General features: G+C 38.0%; 1 protein-coding gene across 1 annotated transcript in view; it reads left to right on the top strand.

Annotated features, from left to right (window-relative positions):
• LOC126204302 (unconventional myosin-XVIIIa) overlaps nucleotides 1-24,079 on the top strand; it is a 410,872-nt gene extending 386,793 nt beyond the window's left edge. Inside the window, exons 23-29 of the mRNA XM_049938689.1 lie at nucleotides 1,834-1,999; nucleotides 8,326-8,579; nucleotides 12,431-12,628; nucleotides 15,603-15,863; nucleotides 17,135-17,469; nucleotides 19,221-19,340; nucleotides 23,068-24,079. Coding sequence (XP_049794646.1) covers nucleotides 1,834-1,999; nucleotides 8,326-8,579; nucleotides 12,431-12,628; nucleotides 15,603-15,863; nucleotides 17,135-17,469; nucleotides 19,221-19,340; nucleotides 23,068-23,131 — 1,398 coding nt within the window. The 3' untranslated portion in view covers nucleotides 23,132-24,079. The remainder of the gene's footprint in view (nucleotides 1-1,833; nucleotides 2,000-8,325; nucleotides 8,580-12,430; nucleotides 12,629-15,602; nucleotides 15,864-17,134; nucleotides 17,470-19,220; nucleotides 19,341-23,067) is intronic.
• The last annotated feature ends 3,146 nt before the right edge of the window (nucleotides 24,080-27,225 follow it).

Raw genomic sequence — 27,225 nt, forward strand, 5'->3', positions numbered from 1 at the left:
TCCCAGGTACAACATGTCACTGCATTTGCGAAGTTTTGTAAAAACTGGTTAGCATCAGCAGAGTTAAAGTCAGGTGTGAACTTCTGACTGCCAAGAGTTTTGCATTTGTAGTACTAACAAAAAAAGATAAAATTCATTTGCAATAATATTAACATCACTGTAGCTTTGTCATACTTTCCACTCCTATATAATTCTGTGTTAATGATACTCTGTGGAACCTTATATTTATTATGATAGTTTTCAATGTTGTTATCATTTGCCCTAAATTTGGTTAATCTAATATGTATTGTCTTTTGAGGTTAATGTAAGCTGCTTTATCTTCATTACCACTTTGAACTCTACCATGGCTGGTCACAAATAACACTCTTAGTTGCTGCAAATCAGGTGTGAACCATTTCTGACTCCTGTCTTTAATTTTATTACATTTTTTAACAACTGGGCAGAAGGCATTAAAAATTTCAGAGCTGAGTTTGTTTAAGATACCACAAGGCACCTTTTCTGCTTTGATAATTTTGTTACAAATATATTTAAAAGTTATTTCAAAATTACACCTATATAATGTTGACTATGTGTCAGACCACAAAGCTATATGGGTAAAACTAATGGCTACCAAACCATATGAATATTAATTTTAGGAATAACATTAAGATGCTGATCTTGAATAAGATTATTATACTACCAAAAGCTTTGGCGATACTTTAAAATGTTAAGCAGGAAACATTCATAGATTTCTTTTTTTCTTGTTTCACAGTTTAAATCATGAAAAATTAATATCTTGTACTTGGCATATTTCTCTGCACAGAGAATTAGTTTTTATATATGCTCTGTAAGTTGTTCAGCATCTCTATCGGGAGAATCATACATACACACAGTTGTAAGCTTCAGTATTGGCAGTAGCTTAAAACTTGTTTCACTTATACTTTCAATGCACAAATCACTAACATCTAGCACAGGATACTTTAAACATAGGTAAGTGCTCATATATGTTGGTGAACCCCCATAACCTTTTGGGTCCACAGTAACTTGTAACTAAATCAAAACAGGGTAGCACATACAGTTTTATATCTTCTTCTTTTAACCAGAGTTCATTAACACACACAATAATTCTTCTGTTATCTTTTAGTAGAACACCATCAACGTTGTATTTGAGAGTCCTAATATTTATGTACAGAAATAAAATTCGATTTACATCACAAGAGGAGAGATGTACAGTATCTTGGATCATTTGGAAGTGAACACAGTTGTTTGCATTACACTGACAAATTTTGTTTGGTATTGGTTTACTTTGTTGTAGTAATGATTTGACTCCCTTATTGTAGGCCATAAAAAATCATCACTTCCCTCTTCAATTTCTCTCTTGAAATTGTTTGAGCCTGTTGCCCCCTGATGTGACTAGAAATAGGGTAACAAGAAACCTATGCGATAAGCAAACCAGTTGTGCCACCTAAACGTGTGTGATCTGTTTACAGCCAGTACTGTTGATTGTTGCTTTTGAAATATAAAATTTAATGTTTTCAGACAGAATGAAAGATACATGTTAAAGCTGCATAAATGCATGCAAATCTTTGTTGTGGCATCTTTCTATTCTAATTCAGACCACAGAGTAATTACTGCACAGAAAATTAAAAAAGTAATTTTGGGCATATTAATATATTATTTTATTGCAAGCTGCTATGAATACAGTTTATTGTTGTATCAGTCCTTTTGTAATAAGTAGATGTTTAAATTATTAATTAAAGCAGGTGTTTAAATTATTAATTCAGCGATTGTTGGAATGAGAATATTTGTAAATTTTTAGTTGTCGTGATTCACGAAAATGTTCATAATCGACAGGAGGAGGAACTCGATGAGCTTGCTGGCCAAGTTCAGTTGTTGGAGCAGGCAAAACTTCGGCTAGAGATGAGCTTGGAGCAGCAGCGCAAAGAAAGTCGGAGAGAAGCCGCCCAGCGGGATGAAGAGCTCGAGGATGCTCGGTGTGCAGCACATAAGAAAGTCAAAGGTGGGTACACTGAGTGGCCCCTCTGTTTCTTTTGAAATGTGGTTTGCCTTCTTCATACAAGCATAAGCATTTGTTATCTGGGGGAACAGAATTATGAAAAGAACAAATACTGTAAGAAATGTGGCATGATAATTCAATTTGTGGGTCAGTTGAATGCATGTTACAGGGCTATTATGTTTGGCTGATGAAAAGTCCAGGATGGAAACAGAGAGAAAAATGAGATAGGTAAATAAATGATTGGCAGAAAATCTATCCATCATTCATGTGCAGTTCAGATGTTGCCTGGTCTCATTTCTTCCATAAACATTTTGTTTGGCTGCACAAGTAGCTCTAACAGGAAAATGGGAATCTGAACCACCTAAGCACACAGTAAAATGTCCTTATGAATTTGGCATTAAGATAAATTTGAAAAAGTAAAAATAAAGTTGTCATCCTAATATATATTCTGGTGACAAGAAGAATGGGAAAAAAATGGAATTTACTTCCACAAAGGAATTATAAAGTCTGTCAAATGGTACTAAAAGGTAACATTTTATCCATATGATATCATACAGAGAATAATACAGTTACAGGTACAGTAAAATACTTTGAAAACTGCTGATGTAGCTTCACTGTAATACGTATCTATCTAACTCAGCACACGAGGGAAGACTTTTTGGATTCAACGAAGGTGGTTCCTTAACTCCAATAGGACTACTTAGCAAATCCACAGCATGTTAATAGAACTCACATTCAGGTGATACTCCCTCCATTTGTAGTATCTTGTGTTTGGTATAAAATTGATATGAAGGTAAAGTTCACAAAGAGCATATCGAAACAAAAGTTCAGATCATCTCATACCTACATCTCTCACTCATCAAAAAGGCATCAAACGCTAACTGGTATGATTTCCTTAATCCATTATGAATCTTTCGGTACTATTGTGTCTTTCTGGTCAGTGTTTGTAGACACCATGTTCATAAGAATAATTGTGGATGATTTGAATTTAGTTGATATAGTGTGTCTTGTTGCTTTATGAATGCCTTCCACTATTGATTTCATGTGTGAGGAGCAGATGGTCATCCTATTGTTAGCTGTTTTGCTTTAAGCTCACTGGACAACATGTCAGTCACCTCCCCAAAAAAGCTCACATGTTAGTTTCGAGTACTGTAGGTTATGTAGAGTTGGTATGAGGTGTTAATGTGATCCCCCATCACTGACTTACTTGGTGGCAATGGAGTTGAGACATTCCCATGACCACACTATGAATGACCTTACGAAATTTGTTGATTCATCGGTGCAGACTGTCCAACATGCTTACAAGGAACAATGTACCTCTCACAGCATTGTAATGTGGTGTAAGAACAGGATTTGTAAGAATATCTTAACCAATAGTGGCCTGAGACAAGTGTCTGGTTTCATAGTCGACAGGAATTGCTGCTGTGAGTGTATACAAGCCCATCTTGACCACGTTCAAAGTGAACATTGTGAAGGGAACTGCATGCAATGGACAGAAGGCTGCTTTTTATAGTGACACATAAAGCAGAGTTAGCAAAACAACACAGAAACTGGACAGGAGCTGGCTGGAGGTGTGTATTGTGGTCTAAAATGTGCACTGACGGTCTTACAGTGTGTTTGACCCACAATGTGCAGAGAGTGTAGTTCAGATCATAGATGGTTCTGATAATTTTTGGTGGCGCTTCTCATACCACGACTTAGGCCACTCATTCAGGCCACTGTGAACGTCAACATAGGGTGTTTATTTCAACATTATCAGTTCATGATGAATATGCTGTGGATGTTCCCATCTTCCAAGATAACAGTAGCCATGTTCACAGGACTGTATGCATATGCTCCTGATTTGACCAACACACAGGTACCCTTTGCACTTCAACAGGTCCACTAAATCAGCTAATCTTATGCCCATAGAAAATTCCTGGGACTATTTGGAACAGTGGTACACACCTCCAGCCAGCTCCTGTCCAGTTTCTGTGTTGTTTTGCTAACTCTGCTTTGTGTCACTATAAAAAGCAGCCTTCTGTCCATTGCATGCAGTTCCCTTCACAATGTTCACTTTGGTACTAGTTTGGAATCTAATCAAGGGGCTTCATCCAAATGTAGCATACCTGAAAATCTGTATGTACTCTCTCACTCACCACACTGAGTCCATTGTAAAAGCTAGAGGTGCCATTACATGGCGTGATGTCTTCGGGTTACTAAGTTTTGTCCAGTGAACCAGATGTGAGATCAACAAAACTAATTTTGTGTGACTGGTTTGTTTTGTGTTCAACATTTCAAACCTGCCACATACCTTTCATAAGTAGTGAATGGTATCTGTCGAAGATCCTGGAACATAAGGGAAAAAATGAATGGTGAGCAACAGTATTAAAATTGTTATTTCACTGACAGTGAGTCAATGAAAGATAAGTAGTGGTCCCAGTGTAGACACCATGACATTTTCCTGAGGAGCATCATGTTAAGTTGTGAAAGAAGTAATTAATGACATACCCAGTCAAAATCTTAGCATATTACCTCTGCTGAGGCTGTATAAAGATGAATGTAAATCAGTCTACATAGAAATAAAATATTGTTTTTCTAAAATGACTTCCTTAGAAAAATGATATAATCTAAAAGTGATAATTTTTATTTTATAAAGGACTTTCATAGATTATATATCAGTGGATGATAAATAATATATTCTGTGAAAACATGAAATGTGAAAAAGTTTCCACCTAACTTCATTTGGGCTCAAATGTTTTTAATTAATGGCTTCTTTACAGTGACTACATGTCTCTATAATCGCACTTAACATTCTTTGCTTCTCATTGAAAGTAACATGATAATCAAATGGCTTTGTTCTCGTTAATTGTATTGTTTGTGATGAGAGTTCTCATTTTGACCATTTCCTGGTATGTAAAAATTTTTTACATTTTTATTATTAGGCTTACAGCACAATTATAGCAATATATAACGTACTAAGCCATGTTTCAAGCAAATTTACTTTCTTGGGTGTGTACATCTGTGAAATAGTTTGAAGTGTGACAGATAGTGTTCTGCAGCAAAGCAAATAAAGGTGTCACAAAACAATCAACATCTGAGCATGCTGCTATGTCTTTGAAAACGCAACACAACAGAACTGTTACTGTTGGGATGTGTAACTGTACGTCAGGTGGGAGACAGAAAGCAATTACTAGCATTACACTTTTGACCAAAACAATAGTCACACTATACAGATCTGCAGAATACCACCAGTTAAATTTTAGCATTAACTAACTTCAAAATCTGCATTCATTCATTCATTCATTCATTCATTCATTCATTCATTTGCTCCCATATTGTGTTCCTATATCCTATCATGAAGGAGAGTCATTGGGAGTGTGGCACAAATCAAAGTATACATTAAAAGCCAGTCTAACAGCCATCAATTTAAACTCATTTTCTTTAAGCCCATCCAGCACATTTATGCGGGACACACTGCTACAGGTCACACCCACATATCACCTGTTATGAAGCAGCAGATGATTAAAAAATAAAAGGAATTTAAAAAGTGAGCTAATACAGCTTTTTTATATGTGATGTAAGTTTTATGAAAGGGTTTACCTCATGAGCAAAATTACAATCAAGAAATGTTAGGGCTGTTAAATTTACTTCGTAGTTGATGGCTGTTAAATTTACTTGGTAGTTGACAGTACATGCTTTGGAGTTGGTTCATTCCAATCAGAGTGCTCAACGTCATGCCCAAACAGTTTGCTGTTGCTAAACTGCCACAGCAGTTGCTCAGTTCACATCAAATTCTTTGTCTGGTATTCTTCTTTGGTGTGTTTGGATCCCAAATCATGGGTCTGGTACTTTTATTTCATATTTTTCATAACACATGATAAACCCCCCCCCCCACCTCTCTTTTTCTTTCTTTCTTTCTCTGCTAATGAAATACATTTTTACACTTTTCATACTGCATACTTCACCACAAGATGCAATTCCCTGCCAAATAAACAGTTATCATAATCACAGAAATTGGCTTACAGTAGATAAGTTTCACCTGACACTGTGAGGGGATGAATTTTTGTAGCTGGGTCACCATAGTCATAAATATAGCTACCTTATCACAGTGTTATGGCATTACACAATAGTTAGTGTAGAAACGTGACATGCAGAAGGTTGTCAGTTCGAATCTCATCTCATAAAATAGAGCAAATTTTTTTGTTAATTTATAAATCTAATCACATGAGTCTGAATATTATTTTTATTCAATTAACTGGTTTAAATGTAACTTTTTTAAAATTTCTAATGCTTTGGTACATCATTTTCATCATCGTATTGCTTCTATATTTGCTCTTCCTGTCATTCTTTTTTATGTGGCATCTGCTAGGGTTGCCATTGGGCTACTGAGAGTGATAGGGGAGAGGTAAATGGAGAAAAAAGGAAGGTATATGTTGTCTTCATTGATCTTGAAGGCTTTTGGCTGTGTCAGATGGGACAAACTGATGGAAATCTTAAGGAAACCTGGAGTTGACTGGAGGGATAGATGGCTAATTAGAAATTTATATTTGAACCAGAGAGCAAGAGTAAGAATAGGAGGTGTGATGAGTGAAGAAATTGAACCGGGAAGAGGTGTAAGACAAGATTGTTGTTTATCACCAACACTGTTCAATATATATCTGGAGGAAATTATTACTGAAAGTTTTGATGGAAGGAGAGGAGTTTGTATAGGGGGTTGGAGAGTGGATTGTATAAGATTTGCAGACGACATTGTTGTGATGGCAGAGTGTGCAAAGAAATGGAAAAAAATGTTAGATGATCTAAACACAAAATTAGAAGAATATGGAATGAAAATTAACAAGAAGAAAACAAAAAGCATGGTAATTGGAGGAAAGGGGAGAAAATGCCGTATGAAAATAGGGGGAGAAGAAATACAGCAGGTGAATAATTTCAGTTACTTGGGAAGTGTAATAATGGATGATATGTATTGCTTAACAGAAATTAGGAAAAGAATTGCAATGGCAACAGTAGGATTCAAGAAGAAACAGAAATTACTTTGTGAACCACTAAACAAAGACCTGAGGAAAAGACTTGCCAAATGCTACATCTGGAGCGTTGCACTATATGGTGCGGAGACCTGGACATTGAGGAGACCTGGACATTGAGGAGACCTGGACATTGAGGAGACCTGGACATTGAGGAGACCTGGACATTGAGGAGACCTGGACATTGAGGAGACCTGGACATTGAGGAGACCTGGACATTGAGGAGACCTGGACATTGAGGAGACCTGGACATTGAGGAGACCTGGACATTGAGGAGACCTGGACATTGAGGAGACCTGGACATTGAGGAGACCTGGACATTGAGGAAGGAAGATGAAAGAAGATTGGAGGCACTAGAGATGTGGATATGGAGAAGAATGGAAAAAAGTGAAGTGGGAAGGTGGAGTAAGGAATGAAGTTTTAAGAAGAGTTGGAGAAGAAAGAAACATGCTGAAAGTCATCAGAAAGAGAAAACTGAACTGGATTGGACATTGTTTGAGGAGAGACTGTTTATTGAAGGAAGGAATAGAAGGAATGGTGGAGGGAAAAGGGGAAGAGGAAAAAGAAGCTATCAAATGCTGGACAATATCAAAGGAGGCAAATATTCAGAATTGAAAAGACTGGCTATGGACAGAGAAAAGTGGAAGCAGCTTAACCCAATCAAGGTCCTGTGTGGATTGCTCATCAGTTGGTAATATGACAGCTCATGTAGCCAGTGTGAGGATAGTTTCAGGTTACCAATGATAACGAAAAATTACAATTTGCTTTTAGTGCAGAAACTAATTTTTTCTGTCTTGCATTTGCTCATAGAGATTAGCTTTAATTGCTGTGAACAAAGCAGTTGTGATTTTAGTTGTACTTCTGATTGTTGATTGCTGTTTTCTTGGGTACACTGCACATCACAAGGTTGTGGTTAGCTTAGGATGTGAGTTTAAATTCAGGGCTACAAAATGCGTCCTCTGTCATTGGTCACTTAAAATCAGCTGTTGATAGAGCTTCTTACATTTGTGACATACTGTGCAGTGGCCACCTCCAACACTGCTCTATGTTACACATTAACAGCATTTGTGAAGTGATCTACTGTGTTCGTGTGATGCCAATAACTGAGCAGTAGCCGGCAGCTCATGTGTCAACACTGTAGTAGCAAACGACAGACGTCAACTATCAAGTAATTTTAATCAGACTATAAACAAAATATGATAACATTTAGCAGTCTGTTGTTGCTGTGCCATACTTTTAATAAAAATTGCTGTGGCTTAATTTGAATATGAATAAAAACAGAGTTCACAAAACATAACTGTCCACTTCCTTTGGCTCAAACAGCACTGGAAGCCCAGTTAGAATCAGAACACGAGGAACGTACCGCTCTCCTGAGGGAACGACATGAACTGGAGAGGCGGTTAGCAGCTGCCGAAGAAATGGCTCGCGCCGGTCGCAGTCAGGAAGAGGAGCAGCTGCAGCGACTGCGGCGTGACCTTCGCAGGACTAAGGCCCTCTTGCGGGATGCACAGGCGGCGCTTGAGAGGGCGAGGGCAGACTCTCCGGGCAAAGCTCTTGTTAGACAGCTTCGAAACCAGGTAATTATACTTTGATTTATATATGGAAACTTTTGGTCCTCATTAACAGCTATATGAAAATGGTAATAACATTACAAGGAAACTGTAAACTTATAAGGGGGCAAAATTGCTGGCCAATACTTAGTCTCTGGAGACAAAATTCAGTATTGCATGAAAGTGAAAAAAAAAAAAAAACTATTCTTAGGTTTTGGAATTGCTAGCTTTTTCCGCAGGGAGGAAAGTGTGATAAGTTTTGGAAGGATGGAGGGTCACCTGCAGCCCAGATTGTCAATACAGGTGGATCTCTCTCAATCTGGGGCTTCAGTGACAGGCTCTCTTTTCCCAAACTGTCATGCTCTCCTTCCTGTGGAAGGAGCTAACAGCTCCAGAAGCTGAAAATCGTTTTTAAATGTGCCAGTCAGCAGTATTAGAATTCTGCCTCTTGAAGGAAAACACTGGCCAGCCATTCTGTCGCCTAGTTTCACAGTTTTCTTAAAGATTTTACCCCTAAACCCTAACAACAATATTAGATAGCTTATTCTTGCTTTTTAAATGTTAAGGGACTGTGTGTGTGTGTGTGTTTGTTTGATAATCGTTTTATTTGTTGTTATTTATTTTTATATCTTACTCATTTGTATAGAGTCTGGCTGACAGGCAGTGCTAGGTATGTGACAGTTGGTCAAATAAAATCCAGGTGACCTCTTACAACACCCTTCAGACTCTTAAGGCATCACTTCATTCCTTGCTCATCTTACTAACTATATCTTGACCTACAATTTCTTCTCATTTGAAGTGAAGATTTACAAACAAATGTGTGGCACATTCATTGGCACCCACATGATACCCCTCCCAATTCATGTCCCCATGTAGCCTTCAGCATGCACTGCTTCCCAATGGTGCTACAGTTTTGCCAGCCCATATACCTGCCACCTGGTGTGTGTGTTCCACTTTGTCTTCTAAAAAGGATAACTCTGAAAGCTAGAAAAATTTTCTTTCTTTTGTGTGTGCCTACTGACAACTTAACACTTCTGCTTTTCGGTGCATGGTCTCCTCTAATCCCAAAGTACTTACATTCTACAAGAACTTTCCTACATCATTTATAACATTAGCTCAGAAATTTTAACATAGCAAACAAATATTCTGCCCTGTCTTCTCAAGATTGTTTTTCCATGTATTTCAGTCTTCTATGTCTTCTTTTGCACCAAATCTTATTATCGAATTGACATTTTGGGCCCAGGTAGTAATGGGTTGTCTTCTTTCCTTTCATCCTTCAGTTTCACAACTCAGTTTATATTCAATATTCTACTTTTTCCATGCTTCTTAGATCTCCATACCACTGCAGTTTCCTTCTATCCAAAATATTGCATATTCCTTGTTTCACTTCCATTCTCTTTAACATGTAATTGTTCCTTACTTTTTATTTTCTTGAATTTCTTACAGATCTTCTCCAAACCACTGTCTCTAACACTTTCAGCTTATTAATATGTTTCTTAGTTCTGTTCATTACGTTCCTGCTCTATGAAACTGAGTAGAGCATCCCAATGATCTTTCAGCTATTCCTAATTCAGCTTCCCCCTCTTTCTAAAATAGATCCCAAGAAGCAAAAATTATTAATTTTTTTATTTGTTCCCATCTATAAGGATTGTTCAAATGAAAAAGTACAAAGCACTGTAACAACCAAAACAGTTGGAACTTTGCATTTGCCACTTTGGGAGAACATAGTGAGACATTTAGGGATGTGAAGTCGTGTCTGGTGTGGTTGTTCACATGTGAGGGTACATGCTGCAGGAGAGAAGCAGGCAGTTGTGTGTTCTGTCCATTTGATGCAGCTGTGCATGTAAGGGCATCATTGAATTCAAAGTGCAAAATTTTAGAATTGTGGAGCAGTGAGGCATTACCAGATCTCTGATATCAGAAGAGATTTAACCAGCTAGTATACATCACTGGAAAGTGGCTGCATGTGGGGGAGACTGTGTGTCTGACAAGCCAATGAGAAAGTTGTCTCCATTTTCATGAAGGCCGGAAGTGTTTGAGTGATGACCTGAGGCCAGTCCAGGCAATTGAAGTAATCATGGCTGAACTCATTGACAGGGTGAATGACCTAGTGAGAAGTGATTGATGTTTCAGAATACAAATGTTAACAGTGATGCTGGGGGCCAGGGTTGGTACATTGTGGACAATTGCATACAATAGTTAGAGTTACCAGAAAGTGAGCACGCTGTGGTTTTTGAAGAAGCTCAGAGAACTGCAAAAGGAGCTGCATGTGAGGCTAGCACACCACCACCTGTTCCGGAATCTTAAAGACTCTGCTTTCCTAGAGCAGATCATTGCTGGTGACAATCAGTGCCATTACTTTGAGGCAGATACAAAGTGGGACTGTATGCAGTGGGAGCATGCATTGTCACCTCCCGCTAAAAAATTCAAAGCTGTTACCACAGCATGGAGCTGATGCTCTCAATCTTTTTCAATGTTTGAGATCCCATAATCATTGAATTCCTCAAGCACAGACACATCATCCTGCTACTTACACATGTTTGGTCCACTAAAAAATCATCTCAGAGGGATGTGGTTCAAGTCAGATGATGAACTAAAGGACACTATGTGGTTCAAGTCAGATGATGAACTAAAGGACACTATGGAAGACTGGCTCCTGTCATAATCACAGGAATTCTGGGAACAGGGAATCCATTGGCTTGTGAAACAGTAGGGCAGTTGTGCTCAAGCCTCTGGTAATTACATTTGAATATAGACATCAGTTCTACCCACAGTCTTGTTTTACACCATTTTTGAACACTTCTCATACATACAGTTCTTCAAGGTCATTGGTAAAGAAATTTGTTTTTTGATAATCTTCAGGTATAAGTTATTGTATTCTGTTGATAACTGTCAACATTTGTAAGTTGAATGCTCCCTGTCTTGTGCTTTGATGATACAGTCATCAGCATCAGGTATCTTCCATCTTGACTATTGTAAGGATACAAATGAAAGTGACAAGCAGAGGATAATCAAGCAAATAATCCTAATAAAACTAGGTCCGCCACATTTTCTACCTGTCCAACTTACTGGTGGTGCGTACCTTCATTTTCTGTGACACAAGCTAAACAACTGTTTCAATAGTGATCTTTATGGTGACAGAATCCCTATATGGTACATGCATGATAGTGCACTGGCACACTTTCATGTGGATGTATAGGAATGTCTAGCCCACCATCAGGTCTCCCAACTTGAATGTGTTGGATTTTTGTTGTTGTATTCCAGGCATGTAAATAGTGTTAATGAACTCCTGGAACACGTTGCTGATAGTTACCAATGCATTTGGGACATGCCTGTTATTTTTGAATGTGTACAGACATCGATGAGGAGAACTGTTGAAGCCTGCTTTCACATGAGTGGTGGCCATATGGAATACTTGTAATGTATTTGTCCTCAAGTGCATGTTTGCACTTTGGATTATGTGAACTCTGTTGTAAGGTGTTCATACAGTCATAACACATTGTATTGAGGAAACCATTGGTGTCCAGACCTGTTTTCATTAGAATTATTTGACTGTTTCTTTGTACTGTACTTGCCTCTTCCATTTGTTCATATAATAGCCAAACACACTGTATAATATCTAATCCCTTTCACTTATACTCATGAGACTCTGTCCTAGACCAATATCTATATAAATAATGTTGATGACAATTGGTATGAAGAAGTATCAGCACATTTCATTCAGTTAATGCTTGAAGAATGTTGCTATTATAATTTTCAGGAAATTGTGAAAAAAAATTGCTAAGCTGACAGGTCTGGTATTTTCACAGGAGAGCTACCTTCCATAGTATCCATTCAATATTGTAAATTTCCTCTTTTTCTTTGTATTTTGCAACTAGTTGGAAGATCTGGAGGTGGCCCGAGCGGCAGCAGTGAAGGCGCGTCAGACGGCTGAGCTGGAGCTGAGTGAGGTTCAGGCTATGCTCGAGGAAGCACAGAGGTCTCGCTCTGAGGCAGAGGATAGAGCGGCAGCCGTTGCAAGGGAACGTTCGGAGCTGAGGACGCAGTTGGAAGAGAATGAAGAAGAGCTGGCAGAGGTAAGGAAAAGCTACAGCTATTGTCTCAGAAACAAGAAAGTATGATTTAGGTGACTCATGTACCAGTGGGCCACAAGTATTAGCTTGTTTTTGCATTGCAGCTTGTAATAAATTGACAGTGAAAATATTTTTTGATGCTGTCTTACAGTAGTGTAGAACCTGAATAGTCTTGCGTTTTCAGTAAGGAGATTTTCAGTAAGGAGAGGTAAAAAAAAAAAAAAAAAAAAAAGTGACTGTGGCATTAAATATATGCGTTTTACATTATGAAAATGGCTGCATGAGGGATATAAACAATGTAACCAGTTACAAATCACCATGCAGGCAAAATAGCAATACTTTAATGAGTAAATTATTTTTTTTTAAGAGATAGTGAAAGCAAGTGAGAAATGCTAGACTTGTGATTAATAATGGCAGCAACTTACTTCTGACACTGATCACATAACCAGCACCCTCATATAGGGTAAATATCCTCATTTTTGTGTTAATTTGTGAAATATGTTACATTGTGTTGTTACTTTCATAAGGTATTCAAAACATGTACACAGTTCAGTACTGCTATATAGCAGCAAATAGCTTATTTGATACATTTTTGAGATTAGTTATAATAATATAAACTGGCGAAGCATGGCTGATGGTTCAGAGGGAGGTATCAGATGTACATGCTAGGAATGTGGGAAGGAGAGGCAGCAGGTGCATCGGATATGTATGCGAAACACGGGCTTTGGAACCGGTAAGTTCAAGCAGCCCATAATGCTGATGTGAGGCAGTTGATTGGAAGGGGGCACTGTTGGGATGAAAGTGTAGCTGTAGGGATATAGTGGAAATTGAGGTCAGGAGGATTACAGAAATGAAGGATGTTTTGCAAGTATAACTCCCATCTACATAGTTCTGAAAAACTAGTTGGGGAGGGGAGGGGGTTGGAGGGAGTCCTGGGTGGAACATGTTGTGAAGCAGCCATTGAGTTAAAGTGTTTTGTGCTCAGCAGTGTGTCCCGCCACTGGATAGTCAACTCTAGTCTTGGACACGGTTGGGCTGTGGCTGTTCATTCGAGTGGACAGTTGACTAGTGATATGCACAGATAGAATACGGAGTAGAAACTACATTTGAGCTGATAGGTGACATGACTGCATTCACAGGTGGCCCTGTTGCTGATGAGGGCAGGATTGGAGTAGGAAGTACTGGGTCTTACGATATGTTCCATTGGTTTCTTAATGTAATATCAAGTGGCAAAGTAAAATCTGATCAGGAACTAAGACTTCCTATAATTCAACCTTGCTCATCTTACTATTAAGCACACTCCCCAACCTCTCGTTATAGAACATTTTCTCAGAGTGCTGTAGTTACTGTTGGAAGTTAAGAGTAAAGATCAAACATCCAATTCACGAAATAAATACAATGCTTCTGATAATCAGCATATTGTATATTGTACTCTTGTGTACAGTGATTGTAAAGTTGTTTTAATATTCCAAACATCACAATTAAATTGATAAGGACAGAATCCACAAATGAACTGCCTTATTTAACATAATCCAATTGAGTGAAGTTTGCTCTTGTCTCCATGATGCGTAGGCATTATCACATCTGCTCTCGCTCTACTGCTCAGACCACATCTCAAAGGCAGATGCCGATGACACAAAATAAACTTCCAGATCAGAAGGTACTGTGAGCATGGCACAATGTTTATCATCGTCCAGCCTAGCAGACCTGTCATTACTTTTATGTTGGAATTTCATCTACTGGAACATTCCGTGATCTTGCAGATTCGCTCCTCAATTTGGTCCTACGGAACTAGATGTGAAAAATAAAATAATAATAAAAATAATAAATACACAGTTACCTGGTAAATCCCTATGCCACTCCCACTCCCACTCCCACTCCCGCTCCCTACCTGATTCAACCAATTCCAGTCCTGTCACAGGGCCACCTGTGAAAGCAGCCATGTCACATACCACTTCAGCTGCAATTTCTGAAAAGCACTTTATATGGGTGCAACTACCAACCAACTGTCCATGCAAATAAATGGCCACCACCAGACCATGGCCATGAGCAGAGTTTGCAACCCAAAGGTGGAGCCACTGCTGACCTTATCATGCTTGATTTCAATGGTTACTTCACAACACATGCCATCTGGGTCCTTCCCTCCAGCACCAGCTTTACTGCACTATGTAGACAGGAGTTACACTTGTCACACATGGTTTGTTCCCGTAATCCTTCTGGCCTCAATCTGTAACCTCCGGCATCATCCCCCTCTTTCCTACAGTCTCACTTTCCTCTTTTCTGTCACCCTTTCCCAGACCATTTCTCTACATGATCATCAACACAATGTAGCTGTACAAGTGTGTGTGTGTGTGTGTGTGTGTGTGTGTGTGTGTGTGTGTGTGTGTGTGTGTGTGTGTGTGTGTGTGTGTGTGCATGGAGATGGATTTAGAACTGGGTGGATGTATTAATGAGTTGTAAACCGGGCATGAAATTTTAATAATTGATTAAAAAAGCATTGCTTGTGGTATCAGTGTCACAGGTCCTGTATAAATGAGAAACTACTGTAGACTCACTGGTCCAGTGATGTCAGTCTTTAGCAGCACATCTGTAGACAGTGATTTACAAGATACTCAAACAAAAGCTTTTGATTAATAATAATAAAACAACAACAACAACAACAATAATAATAATAATAGATTGATAGTAATGATGAGGAAGAAATTGCTGTGACAGATGTACAATGGACACATGATTGTGTGTAAGAGATATAAAAAGTGATGGAAACATCTGACTCGTAAGGTAACATTAAAGCAAAAGGTACACTTACTTTATATATGTCATACTGCATAACAGATACATGTGTCACTCCTAAATTTGTTGAAAAATGGAAATATGTTTCTGTATTTACTGCATAAATGATAGCAAATGTTAAAAAAAGTTCTGGTCATTTAATGAAACCTCAGACATTTAATTAAGAAAATATTTTGATCCACAGGTCCTAAAGAAGTACCGTTCGACAGTTCAGCAATTATCTGCAGAGCAGCTAGCACTCCAGGAGCAGGCAGGTCGTGTCTCAGAACTGGAATCTGAAAGAGCTTCACTTCGTGAACAGCTTGCAGAACTGACTACTCGTCTTGAGAGCATGGAGACCCTGGGTGATCCATCGTCAAGCCTAACACAACGTCGTCTTGAAATGCGCACCAAGGAGCTGGAGTCAAAACTTGAGTTGGAACAAACTACACGTGCTCGCTTAGAGGTATGCTTTTTACTGCAATGCCTCCTGCTGTTTGAACACAAAATATGATAGCCAAAAACACAAAATAATGTTATTTAAGGTGGAAAATCAGTATTTACATATTGACTACTGTGACACAGTCAACCATAGTCGTACTGATGAACATGAACAAAGGAAAGAGGCATCAAATATTGAGCTAAGAAGTCACTCCAGTAAACGTGGCTGGAAGAGACTTTTTTTAGTTCTGGAAGTCTAAAATTTAATGCTTATTCTCGTTTTTCATGTGTATGTCACCCTCACTGTCCTGAAAATTAATAACAGAAGTCCTTTTTTGTTTTGCATAGTAAAACTATAATATTTACACCATGTATTTGTATTATGGTGCTTACTTTTGTAATTGGCATTCACCTTAAAACTGAAATATTTTTGTGACAATGTGAAAGCAAAATGAACATTTCTGTTGGTTTGGGCAGTAACACTGAAGAAATATCATACCTGATAACAATGTCAGTATGAAACAGTACAGCCCTGGACAGAATACAGATAGTGGAAGGAGTAATGGAACACCATATACTTGATGTGCTGCTCACTTGGGTTCTTGTTAGCAGCTACTGCAAGCTCATTTGATTTCTGCCACCTCGAAGGTGGTGTTCAGGTGATCATGCTAATGTTTCTGTATCATCACCTTGAAAGCCAAACGAGTAGACCAAATGTTGACAGTAGGACTGGATGTTTAAGGGTGTGACTGTTACAGCTTCCTATGGGCAGAAGAGTATTGTGAAAGAGATTATCCATTTTAAATGTCACAAACTATGCAAATTATAAGGATAACACAAAACTTTTTTTAGCAATTTATAATCTTTCCTTTGTCTTTGGTAACAGACAACCGGTAAAAAATTTGTTGTAATAGTGAGCACTGATCACTGAGCTTAGAGTTTATGTAGCTTGATTATCATGGTCTGATGAAATAGTGTTTATTAATCTATCGTGGAGACTTCCTTTGAATTGTGGCTCACTGTTAATTGGCTCTCATTTGCATTCTGTAATCAAAGTAACACAAATGAACCTGAAAAGAGCTACAGTAAATACAAGCATGCACAGAAACTTTAGTTTTATAAATTAGTTTGCTAAGAAAGGATTCCTTTTGTTTATTATCTAAGAGTGTGACTTTGCTTCTGCTGGCAAAATTGTCAATAATGAGTCTCAAGCTTCAAATTGCAAACTTCTTTTTTAGTAGAAAGGATCTAAAAGGAAAATAGTAAAATGATGTAAGATTTTATTGTCATTTTCAGGTCCAAATAGCACGACTGAAGGAAGCAGTTGAAAGACTTCAGGATGAGGCGGCGGCAGCACGTGCAAAGGAGCAGGCGGCAGTAGATGCGTCCCGTAAGCTGCAGCGTACTGTTCGTGAACTACGTGAGGAACAAACGGCGGCGGCAGCTCGTGAATCCGAATGGGCCGTACGTAAGCGTGACCTCGAAAAGCGGCTGGAGGCTTCTGAAGCAGAAGCAGCTGCTGCACGTCAGGATCTCCGACTGGCACTTACTCGAATAGAGGATCTCCAGTCAGCAATTCGTGGGGAACTTGAAGATGGAGAAGACAGCAATGATGATGAAAATTCTGACAGGTGAGGGTATTTCTGTTTCTTGAAGATTTGCAACATGCATGTTTAGTGACGTTTTATAGGTACTTAAACAATTGAATTGGAGAAAAGAAAATGGGGAGGGGGGCAGAGAAGTAACTGAAGATTCACAATTTCATACATTCAAACACTATATTAAGAAATCGTGCGTGCGCACACACGCGCGCATACTTTCTATTTAAGAATGATTGCCTGAGCATGTGGATGCTGAGGGGAGAGTAAAGGTTTGTGGCAGTAGAGGGGGGAAGGTTAATAGCGAAATGAATTGTTAGGAGAGAGTTAAGGGGAAGGGTTGGAGATGGCAGAACGTGAATACATCCTGGCAACAATTATAAAACCAGTGTCGTAGAGAGACATGTATAGTTAGCTAAAGAAATTAAGTGAGTAGCAGTACCCTGTACCTTAACTAGTTGTTTATTTTCCTGTTCCACTCATGGATAGAGCGAGGGAAAAATGACTGTTTGTATGAGCCCTAATTTTTCATATCTTTTCTTCGTAGTTCCTACGCGCAATTAAATTGGTGGTAGCAGGATCGATATGCTGTCAGCTTCAAATACCAGTTCTGTAAACTTTCTCAGTAGTGTTCTTCAAAATGAATTCCTCCAAGGATTCTCACTTGAGCTCCTGAAGCATATCCATAACACTTGAATGCTGATCAAACCTACCGGTAACAAATCTAGCAACTAGTCTCTGAATGGCTATGATATCTTCTTTCAATCTGACCTGGTGCGTGTCCCAAACACTTGACCAGTACTCGAGAATAGGTCACACTAGCATCCTATATGTTACAGATGAACTACACTTTCCTAAAATTCTCCCAATAAACCGAAGTTGACCATTGGACTTCTCTACCACAATATTGACATGCTTGTTCCATTTCATATCATTTCACAACATTATACCCAGATATTTAAACATATGACTGTGTCAAGCAGGACACTACTAATACTGTATCTGAACATTATGGGTTTGTTTCTCCTACTCATACTCATTAACTTATCCAAACAATCTTATGTTTCTTTCCACCTATTGTCTGCTTGTGTCAAATGATGAAACTTTTATCAGGCAGTGAAGTACACGTTTTTATTGTTTGATCTCTCTCGTCAATTTATTGCCATTTTGGCTATTGCATATCTGATAGTATCCCTCTGTGAAATCTATATTTTCAGCTACACTAAAAAATTTTCTTCTGTATAGGTGGCTGTCTTGTCATGTTACGTAGACTAACTTTTGATCCACTTGCAATAGTGGCCAAAACATTTATATGTATAGAAAAGTGTGGTGATTGTGTGAAAAAGTATAATTCACCTGAGTAAACTATAAAATTTGATGATGTGGAATTTTAAGTACAGCAAATGTTGTGATCTTCAGTCTGAAGATTGGGTTGATGCAGCTCTCCACTGTACTCTATCCTGTGTTGAGCCTCTTCATCTCCAAATAACTGCTGCAACCTACATCCTTCTGAATATAGAGATTCAATAACATGACCTAAAAATTTTGAAATAATTTAATTTTTGTACTGCTACACTTTTCTTTCTGGTTTATTTACAATTTCACCTCCAGAAGATAAGTACTGGATAGCAATTCTGTTAGTCACATATCTGAAAAGTTTTATCAATGATGACAACTGTGGCTGCAGCATATGCTTGCACATAATTCTTGTTTTCATTTCATAGTATTTCCTTTGCCACATAAAACTGTACTTTTCTAAATCTATGTTACCATTATTCTTGCAGTGCTCAAGACAGTGATGTTTCAGAAGATTCCATGAGTGTGTACCTCACAAACCATAAAGTCCACGTCAACTCCAGCCCTCGTACAACTCGAGCGTCACTGGAATTGGATATTACTTCAAGGTAAAAGAAAGAAAACGTTTGTTAGTTCAATAGTATGTGGTATACTGTCTGTTTTAGAATTTATGTGAGAATTACTGATATTTTGATTGCTTCTGTAGCCCTTTAATTTCTTGATGAAAATGTCGTGTCAAGTTAACGATACTGCAGTTCTATTTGTGAGTCACACTCAAATTGGAAACTATCTAAACCGGAACACTGGCAGGAGTTACATATTAAATTTATGTATAAACTGTATAGTATGAATGAGGCAGAAAATTTGGAAGTTATATTAAAATAGAAGAGACCAACAACTGATAATTGCTAGTTGCAATGACACACTGGCTGGAGAATAACTGACTTCATTATGTGTTCTAGTCATAATCTTAATGAGAGGCTGTGTAGATTGAGGAAGAGCTCAAGTGCTAGCCTGTTGTCACACCATTCACTAACAGTGGTGATAACACTGAAACTTTGTGGTGATGTGTTCCCTGGATAGGATCTTCTGGGTTCATGGAGACTCGGTGTTTTGTCACATGTAAATTGCACCAACAGTGTTGGTATACATATTCTCCATTCAGCTCAGTATCCATTCTTTTTATAACCCTTTGATTGCAGAGGATTTCCACAGTTCTCAAAGTACACTGTGCCCTTTGTGTGGTTGACTGCTACAGCAGTAAATACGTGATGTTTGTTTGCTGTACAAGTCTCAGGATTCATGCTTGTTTATTGCTTGGCTGTGACTGACTTTATCAGCTCAATAGCAGCACTACTGATGGACTCTTTCTATATCATGTCTGTTGGCACACCCTCACTACCAATCATAGTTACATATAAAATCAACAAATTATCATATCTGGCAAAGGTCTCATTATAAAAAATGAAGTAGACTTTCTGTCTGTTGACATATCCCAAAGCACAATTAATCCACAGTGAATAATCTAGTTGAGGCATTTATTCTGGGAGCCTACAAACACATCACAGCTGAATATGTCTTTATTTGTCTGTTCTATGGAAATGGCATTTACAAAAATGTATGTAGTGTAAATATTGTAAATAAATACTGCAGACCATGTGCATAACTTGTGGTCTTGTGATTAGTGCTGTTGCCTCTAGATCTTGGGTTCCCGGGTTCAATTTCTGACTCAGGGTTTGAGTGTTTGGGTTGCTCTAATTATTTCATCTCATCGTCAACAACATGCATGTCACCAAAGTGGTGTCGAACAGAAAGACATGCTCTAGGCAGCTGAACAACTCCAGATGGGGTGTCCAGATCGGTAGTGCCATACAGTCATTTCACTTCATGTGAGACTATCATAGTGCATGTCAAAAACTTGGAACAGACAAAGATGAGAAATGTCAAGCATGTTGAAAGTATCATTTCATTGCCATGGCAGTAATCATCCTGCTCATGAAATATGTAGCAGTACTGACACACAAGTAAGTCACCTTACAATGATTGTCACTAATTTGATTTAACTAATTATTGTTAGATAGTATTAAACTTTATTAAAATACAGGGTGATTCAAAAAGGACTTTACAACTTTAAAAATTCATAATTTTATTGAAAGAATATACAGAGCTGGGTTTAGTGTTGTTTAGTATGGAAACACACAAAGCTTTTTTACCTTAAACTAATAAACTAAAGATATTGTATGTGGCTTCCATTGGTTATCCTGCACACATCCCATTGGAAGTCATTTCTTCCCAGACTCACTGTAGCACTGTAGGTGTATCTTGCTCAGTGGCGGTGTAAATTCTTGCTCTAAGTTCAGGTAGAGAAGCTGGCATAGGAGGTACAAACACGATTTCCTTGATGAATCCCCATTTAAAAAACTGAGTATTGACAGGTCTGGGGAACATGGGGACCATGCAGTTGGTGCATCCCAGCCAATCCATTGACATGGAAAGTGGTCGCTGAGAAAACTCTGGACGTCAGCCAGTTAGTGTGGTGGTGCATCATCTTACATGAAGTAAACATTTTGTTCATGGTCATCCACATTGATCCATGGTATCAAAAACTATTGTAACATATCTAGCCAGGTACACTATTCCGTTGCTGGTTCTTCATGGAAAAAGGGGCCGTACACTTTGTTCTTTTTGAATGTGCAAAAACTGTTCAGTTAAGGGCTATCACGAACAAGTTGCAACATTTGATGTGGATTTTCATTGCCCCAAATCCTACACTTACGTGCGTTAACCTTGCGACGTAAGTGAAAAGTCAACTCAGAAAAGATGATTTTGTCCAGGAAATGTTCATCGTCATGTAATCAGTTTAACATACCTGCACAGAAGTTCTTGCGAGCAATTTTATCATCGTCTTGTATTGCTTGTATGATCATAAATCAGTACTGTTTCAAAAGCAAACAGTTTTTCAACACGTGCCAAACAGTCGTATGTGGGATTTGCAGTTTGTGAGATGCATGGTGGGTTGATTTCGTAGGGCTGTTGACAAAACATTGTCTCACTCCTTCAACGATGTCGTCAGATATGCTTGAATGACCTGGTGATTTCCCATCTCTTACTGAGCACCCTGTTACTGCAAAATATTTATGCCACTCATAAATTGTAGGCCTACTATTAGGATCTTTAGTGTACTTTGTGTGGAAATTAGTCTGAACTGTTGTCACTGACTTCGATTCTTCAAAGCGCGCGCGACGCTCGGGTCCAGTGAAGCCAGCCATCTTGTACGGTGTGATTCTGCACTAGTGAACTATGCGAGACAAAACTTGATGTATTTCCCTACAAATTGACACTACAATCACATCTGTAGGTACTATGAATTAATTTATATGAATTTTCAAAGTTGTTAAGTCCTTTTTTTGAAACACCCTGTATGTGTTGTCATTTGTTTGCTGATACAGCAGCATTGTGGCAAGTGTATTTGACTTCAGTCAATGCTGAATCAAAACTATGTCTTCACATTTAAGAAACCACATTAAAACAGTCCTTCCAAGTGTACATCTCATTTATTTTTTTCATTAGAACAGTTCTGCTGTAGCCTGACACTTTTCTGTTCTTAACAATATTTTAAAAAAGATAGTTGCTACTCAACATGTAGCAGAGATGCTGAGTCACAGATAGGCACGACAAAAAGACTGTCAGAAAGCGAGCTTTTGGCCAACAAAGCGTCTGTCAAAAATGGACCCCCCCCACACATGGTTAGTAGCAACTATCCGTTTCATAATATTGTTACATTCTAGCCAGAATTTTCCATTGTTTTATCTTTCCATTTCTAAGTTGTACCAAAAGGTGTACATCACAAAATGTATTGAAAGTTAAAGAAATACATCATAAGTTATATGTTGTTGTGAAAAGTTCCAAATAATTCTTAATTTTTCAAATTGAAATGTTTTCTCATAACCCCCTTTTCCAAAAAAGTTACCTTGTTTGTTATTTGTGGGCAGTAGTAGGAGGAAATAATGTGCAGGATAGAATTAATCCTCGCATTTAATGGAAAAGAACATTCTGTAAACATACACTGCTGTATAAAACAGACTGCAACTTCTGATAAGAAGTGTGAAGTTGTTTGTTGTTGATTGGACATTTTGTAATGGATAAATATTTCTTAATCATCTGTCAGCTTTATTGAACAGTCAGTTATGTAATAATGAATAAGGTTTTTGCTTTGGAAACGTAAAGTTCAATTCATTATTGATGAAATCAGTGTTAGTGTATGTCAGGTTTTTAACAGTATATACAAAATGCAAATAAATATTTACAATGTGATGTTCTTCACTCTCTCACCAGATCACTGGAGGTGGCTTCACTGAAAAAGCCGAACGACAGCTCAGGGAAGGAATCGTTTGCATGAGACTGTCTGAACATAGCCTGCTGTGTTGTCAGCAGCTGGCTACCACGATGAGCCCCATTCATAGGAGAATGGACTCAGTGGGGGGGCAGCCTGTCGCAGATGGCTCCCATACCACATTTCTGAGACTGGACTGAGTACAATAAACTGCAGGATATACTGTAACAATTTGAACATAATATATAGATTTTAGTACAATAAATTATTGTTTGCTCTCTATTAGCAAAGATATGTAATGAATTGTATAAATATGTAAAATTAAAAGCAACTTTGGGCTAATATATAAATATATATATATGTATATCTTTGTATACTGCTGCATACCTTCCCAATATATTTCTTAAAGTCTTTAGAAATTCCTATGTGTCATTGTTAGTTTCCTGAAAGAAAACCTTGACTGTTATGTTCAGCATTTAAAACTGTTATTGGGAAATAATTGTTTTAGTATATTTATATGTTACTGCATTTCCAATAATATAATAATTGTGTTTCTTATGGAAATGTGAACATACTTTCATTGCCATCGATTTCATTCCTGAGAAAGTGAAGTATTTGCCAATAAATGTTTTATAAATAACATGTCTTTGTTGCTTAAATATTTGTCAGAAATGATTTTTAAAGACCTATGTACAGTGTCTCATTGTTGATTGGACATGTGGAGAGAAAATGTATAATACCTATATATTTATATGAATATGGCAATCAAATGGTGGCTTGATGATAAATTTTGAGGAAGCTGAAAAAAGTTAGCAAGACAGCAGAACAAAATGGCAAACAGAAATTGCACAAATAATTGTGAAACATGCAAAAACAGAGGCACATCCAATTTGTTTACTGACTGTTATGGTCATACACTCATTCCACTGCCATCCTTTTACAAAATTATTTGAAGATATTTGAGTTTCGTGACTATTTTGAATATTGCAAGATTAAAAATATAACTACTGGCAACTTGTCTTTCATTTGTTACTAGAGACATCACCTCTTTTTTTACCCTTAAAGATAGAGAAATGCAATTCTGTGGCGATAGGCTAGAACACTAGGCAACTAAATTATTTCTTTGGACATTATTTTTCACAGATGACGTAGCTGTTGGTAAGTGTGGGTGATTTATAGCATAACTAAATGGTAGATACTTCATGTCAGTGTATATCTCCAGCAGAATTTGTGTCTATATTTACATCTATACTCTGCAAACCACTGTGAAGTGCATGGCAGAGGGTATATCCCAGTGAACCAGTTATTAGGGTTTCTTCCCATTCCATTCATCTATGGATCACGGGAAAAATGATTGTTTAAAAGCCTCTGTGTTGGCTGTAATTAATCTAATTGTGCCCTCACGATCCATATGTGAGCAAAACATAAGGGGTTGTGGTATATATTGTGTCTCACTGTTTAGAGGCACAAAATGTGTGGGTGTTTTCAGCTCATTACTAAATGAAAATAAGTAGGACGACTAGTTGATAGGAGCTGAAGGAGTCCAGGTTGCAATGATATGCGGTACGGCACACTGTTAGAGAGAAGGATTATTATTCAAGAAACACATAGTGCAATGAAATTACTTATCTTCAGTGGTTTTTATAGGACAGCAGCTGCGGCTATGAACTGACAATCTCGTAACATGGAATACCATGAACTAATACAACATATTCTCAGGGACTAAGCCTGAAGGCCCCTCCTCAGAGAATCAATGCGAACATTACAGAACTGGCTGAGGGCCGATTATGAAAGTGCGTCTGCCTATGTTGAAATCTAGCTAAGAAGTGAACGAGGCACAATCCAGTTCCATTGAGCTGCATAGCCTGTTAGAGTGCGCTGTGCTTGGCAGACAATGGGCTGCCAACCTTGTGTTGGCGTGGCATTGTAGTAGTATCTGTGGCAATGATACTACAGTATATTCCTAGTCATCATTTCAAACCAGTTCTGGAAGCATTGTAAGTAGGCTTTATCAGCATAGTTTATGTTTATCTTCAACCATCTGCCAATTTAGTTTCTTCAGATTTCTATGATAGTCTCCCATGGATCAAAGAAAACTCTGGTGATTCATGCTGCCATTCTCTGTATATGTTAAATATCCCCTGTTACTCCTGTTTGGTACAGGTCCCACATACTTCAGCAATATTGTGGAGTTGGTCACAACAGTGATAAAAATACTATTTCGTCTGTCCAGTTGATTTGAAAAGGTAACCAAAACTACTTGTGGATTAAATAAAAAGAGGATCTCACAACTTTGGCTGTTTGTATATTGAGGCAGTTAACACAAATTGCCAACCTGCAATTAATCCAGCATGCTATAAATCCATAAAATACATATTCTGATCAAAGTATTACATTGTCGTTGCTTTTGACAAAGATAGTATATTGAGAATTATTTCACAAATACTTACAAGAGAGAACTAACTAAGTTTCTTCTGTTGCTGCTTATACTTCTCGAAACTACACTGTTCAGTTTGTTTCAGGTTAGGACATTCACACTCCTCAGAGTAACGTGTGTTTGGGAGAGGCACAGTAACACATGAAAGTGCATGACATAATGTGTCAGTCAACTGCAATTCTGTCTCCTGTGTATTTTTTGAGTGTAGGCAAACACTTAGTGTTTACATCTATGTTAGTGTGCATTTAGTGTCATTGTTCTTCTCATCTTAGTGTTAACTGTGGGTGACACTAACAAAACGTGTCTAGTGCTATAAGTGAAACACCTTTGCTGTATGGCAAGATGGTGCATTGGACAAACATTTTGGTGGAGCAGAACTTAATTTTCCATGTGAATTTCCAGTTTTTAAGGGTTAAGTGGTTTCCTGAAGTTTCTGCATGTGAATATGATGATGAGTTCTCTGTAAAGGGCTTCTTCAGTTACCTTCATCACTCTTGTACAACCCAAGCTTATACTCTCCCTTTAATGATGTTGTCATCAACATGATGTCATACCTCAATCTTTCTTTTCTTTACCACCATTTGTTGCTTTTTACTGAATAAATTTTTCAAGGGTGCCTTGGAAGCAGAACTGACCCTTTAAGTGGAGAAGACTCAAATGTTATTAAGTTATTGCAAGAGAGCATGTGATGAGAGTGCGGGACAGCAAGAGATAGACATAATGTTGATGTTGCGACGTATTCCCAGTCACTTTCTGTGCAGAATACATTGCCCAACAGCATTCTTGATCTAAGGCTGCTATGTTTCTACTGTTTATTATATTTTTTCCTTCTTGTATCCATGTTCCCACGGACAGCATTCTAATAGTATAATTTATTACATGTCACTTTATAAATAAGCTCTCTTTTACAGTATTTTCTTATCCAAGTTAATATATATTAACTTGAAACAAACCATAGTATTTCAGTGTTCCCTGGTAGCTATTAATTGTTGTGATTCTACTGAACACCACCTACCATGACTCTTATGGCTTTAGTTGGCATTAAAAAGTTTCACAACAATCTTATACATGATACAGCACCAATAATATGGCAGTCGGTCTTCCTCTCTTAATGGTATTATGCTAGATAACTACCATAACACTTGTACCATTGTAACTGTGAACTTACTGATAATGTTGCTATGCATATTATTCTATGGCTAGCGGCTGCTGTTAAATTCCAATAGGATGTTATTGCCTAGTCTTCAAACCAGTGCAGAATAAACTACCTTCTGTCAAGGGTCTGGGTTACAGTTGGTGACAGTTTGAAAATCACTTGTTGTGAAGGGTGCCTCTGTTGCAATAGCTGCCCCAAGTCACTGCGCTACTGATACGTAGTTGTAGATTTACCAAAATGTGTGGAATCTCCAGTTACTGTTTGCAATACACATTCCCACCACACCTGTTGGACATACTGCTTTGAGTTAATGCACAACATGCACTCACCATATTGGAATCATTTCACAACTGCAGTTCTATCCCTCCAGATCTGCTCAAGCACTGAGTATGACACACCATACACCAGTGCCAAAATGTGACTCGTTTCATCAGAGTAAGTTAAGCACAATTAAAGGTAGTACAAGTATAGGAAAGTGTTCACAATTATATGAAAGAAGTTCCTCTTACTTGCATGTGTCCAAGTACTAACATTACTCTTAACCTGACAGATTTATGCAATCAGAAG

Source organism: Schistocerca nitens, chromosome 9, assembly GCF_023898315.1.
Source record: "Schistocerca nitens isolate TAMUIC-IGC-003100 chromosome 9, iqSchNite1.1, whole genome shotgun sequence".
Lineage (NCBI taxonomy): Eukaryota > Metazoa > Arthropoda > Insecta > Orthoptera > Acrididae > Schistocerca > Schistocerca nitens.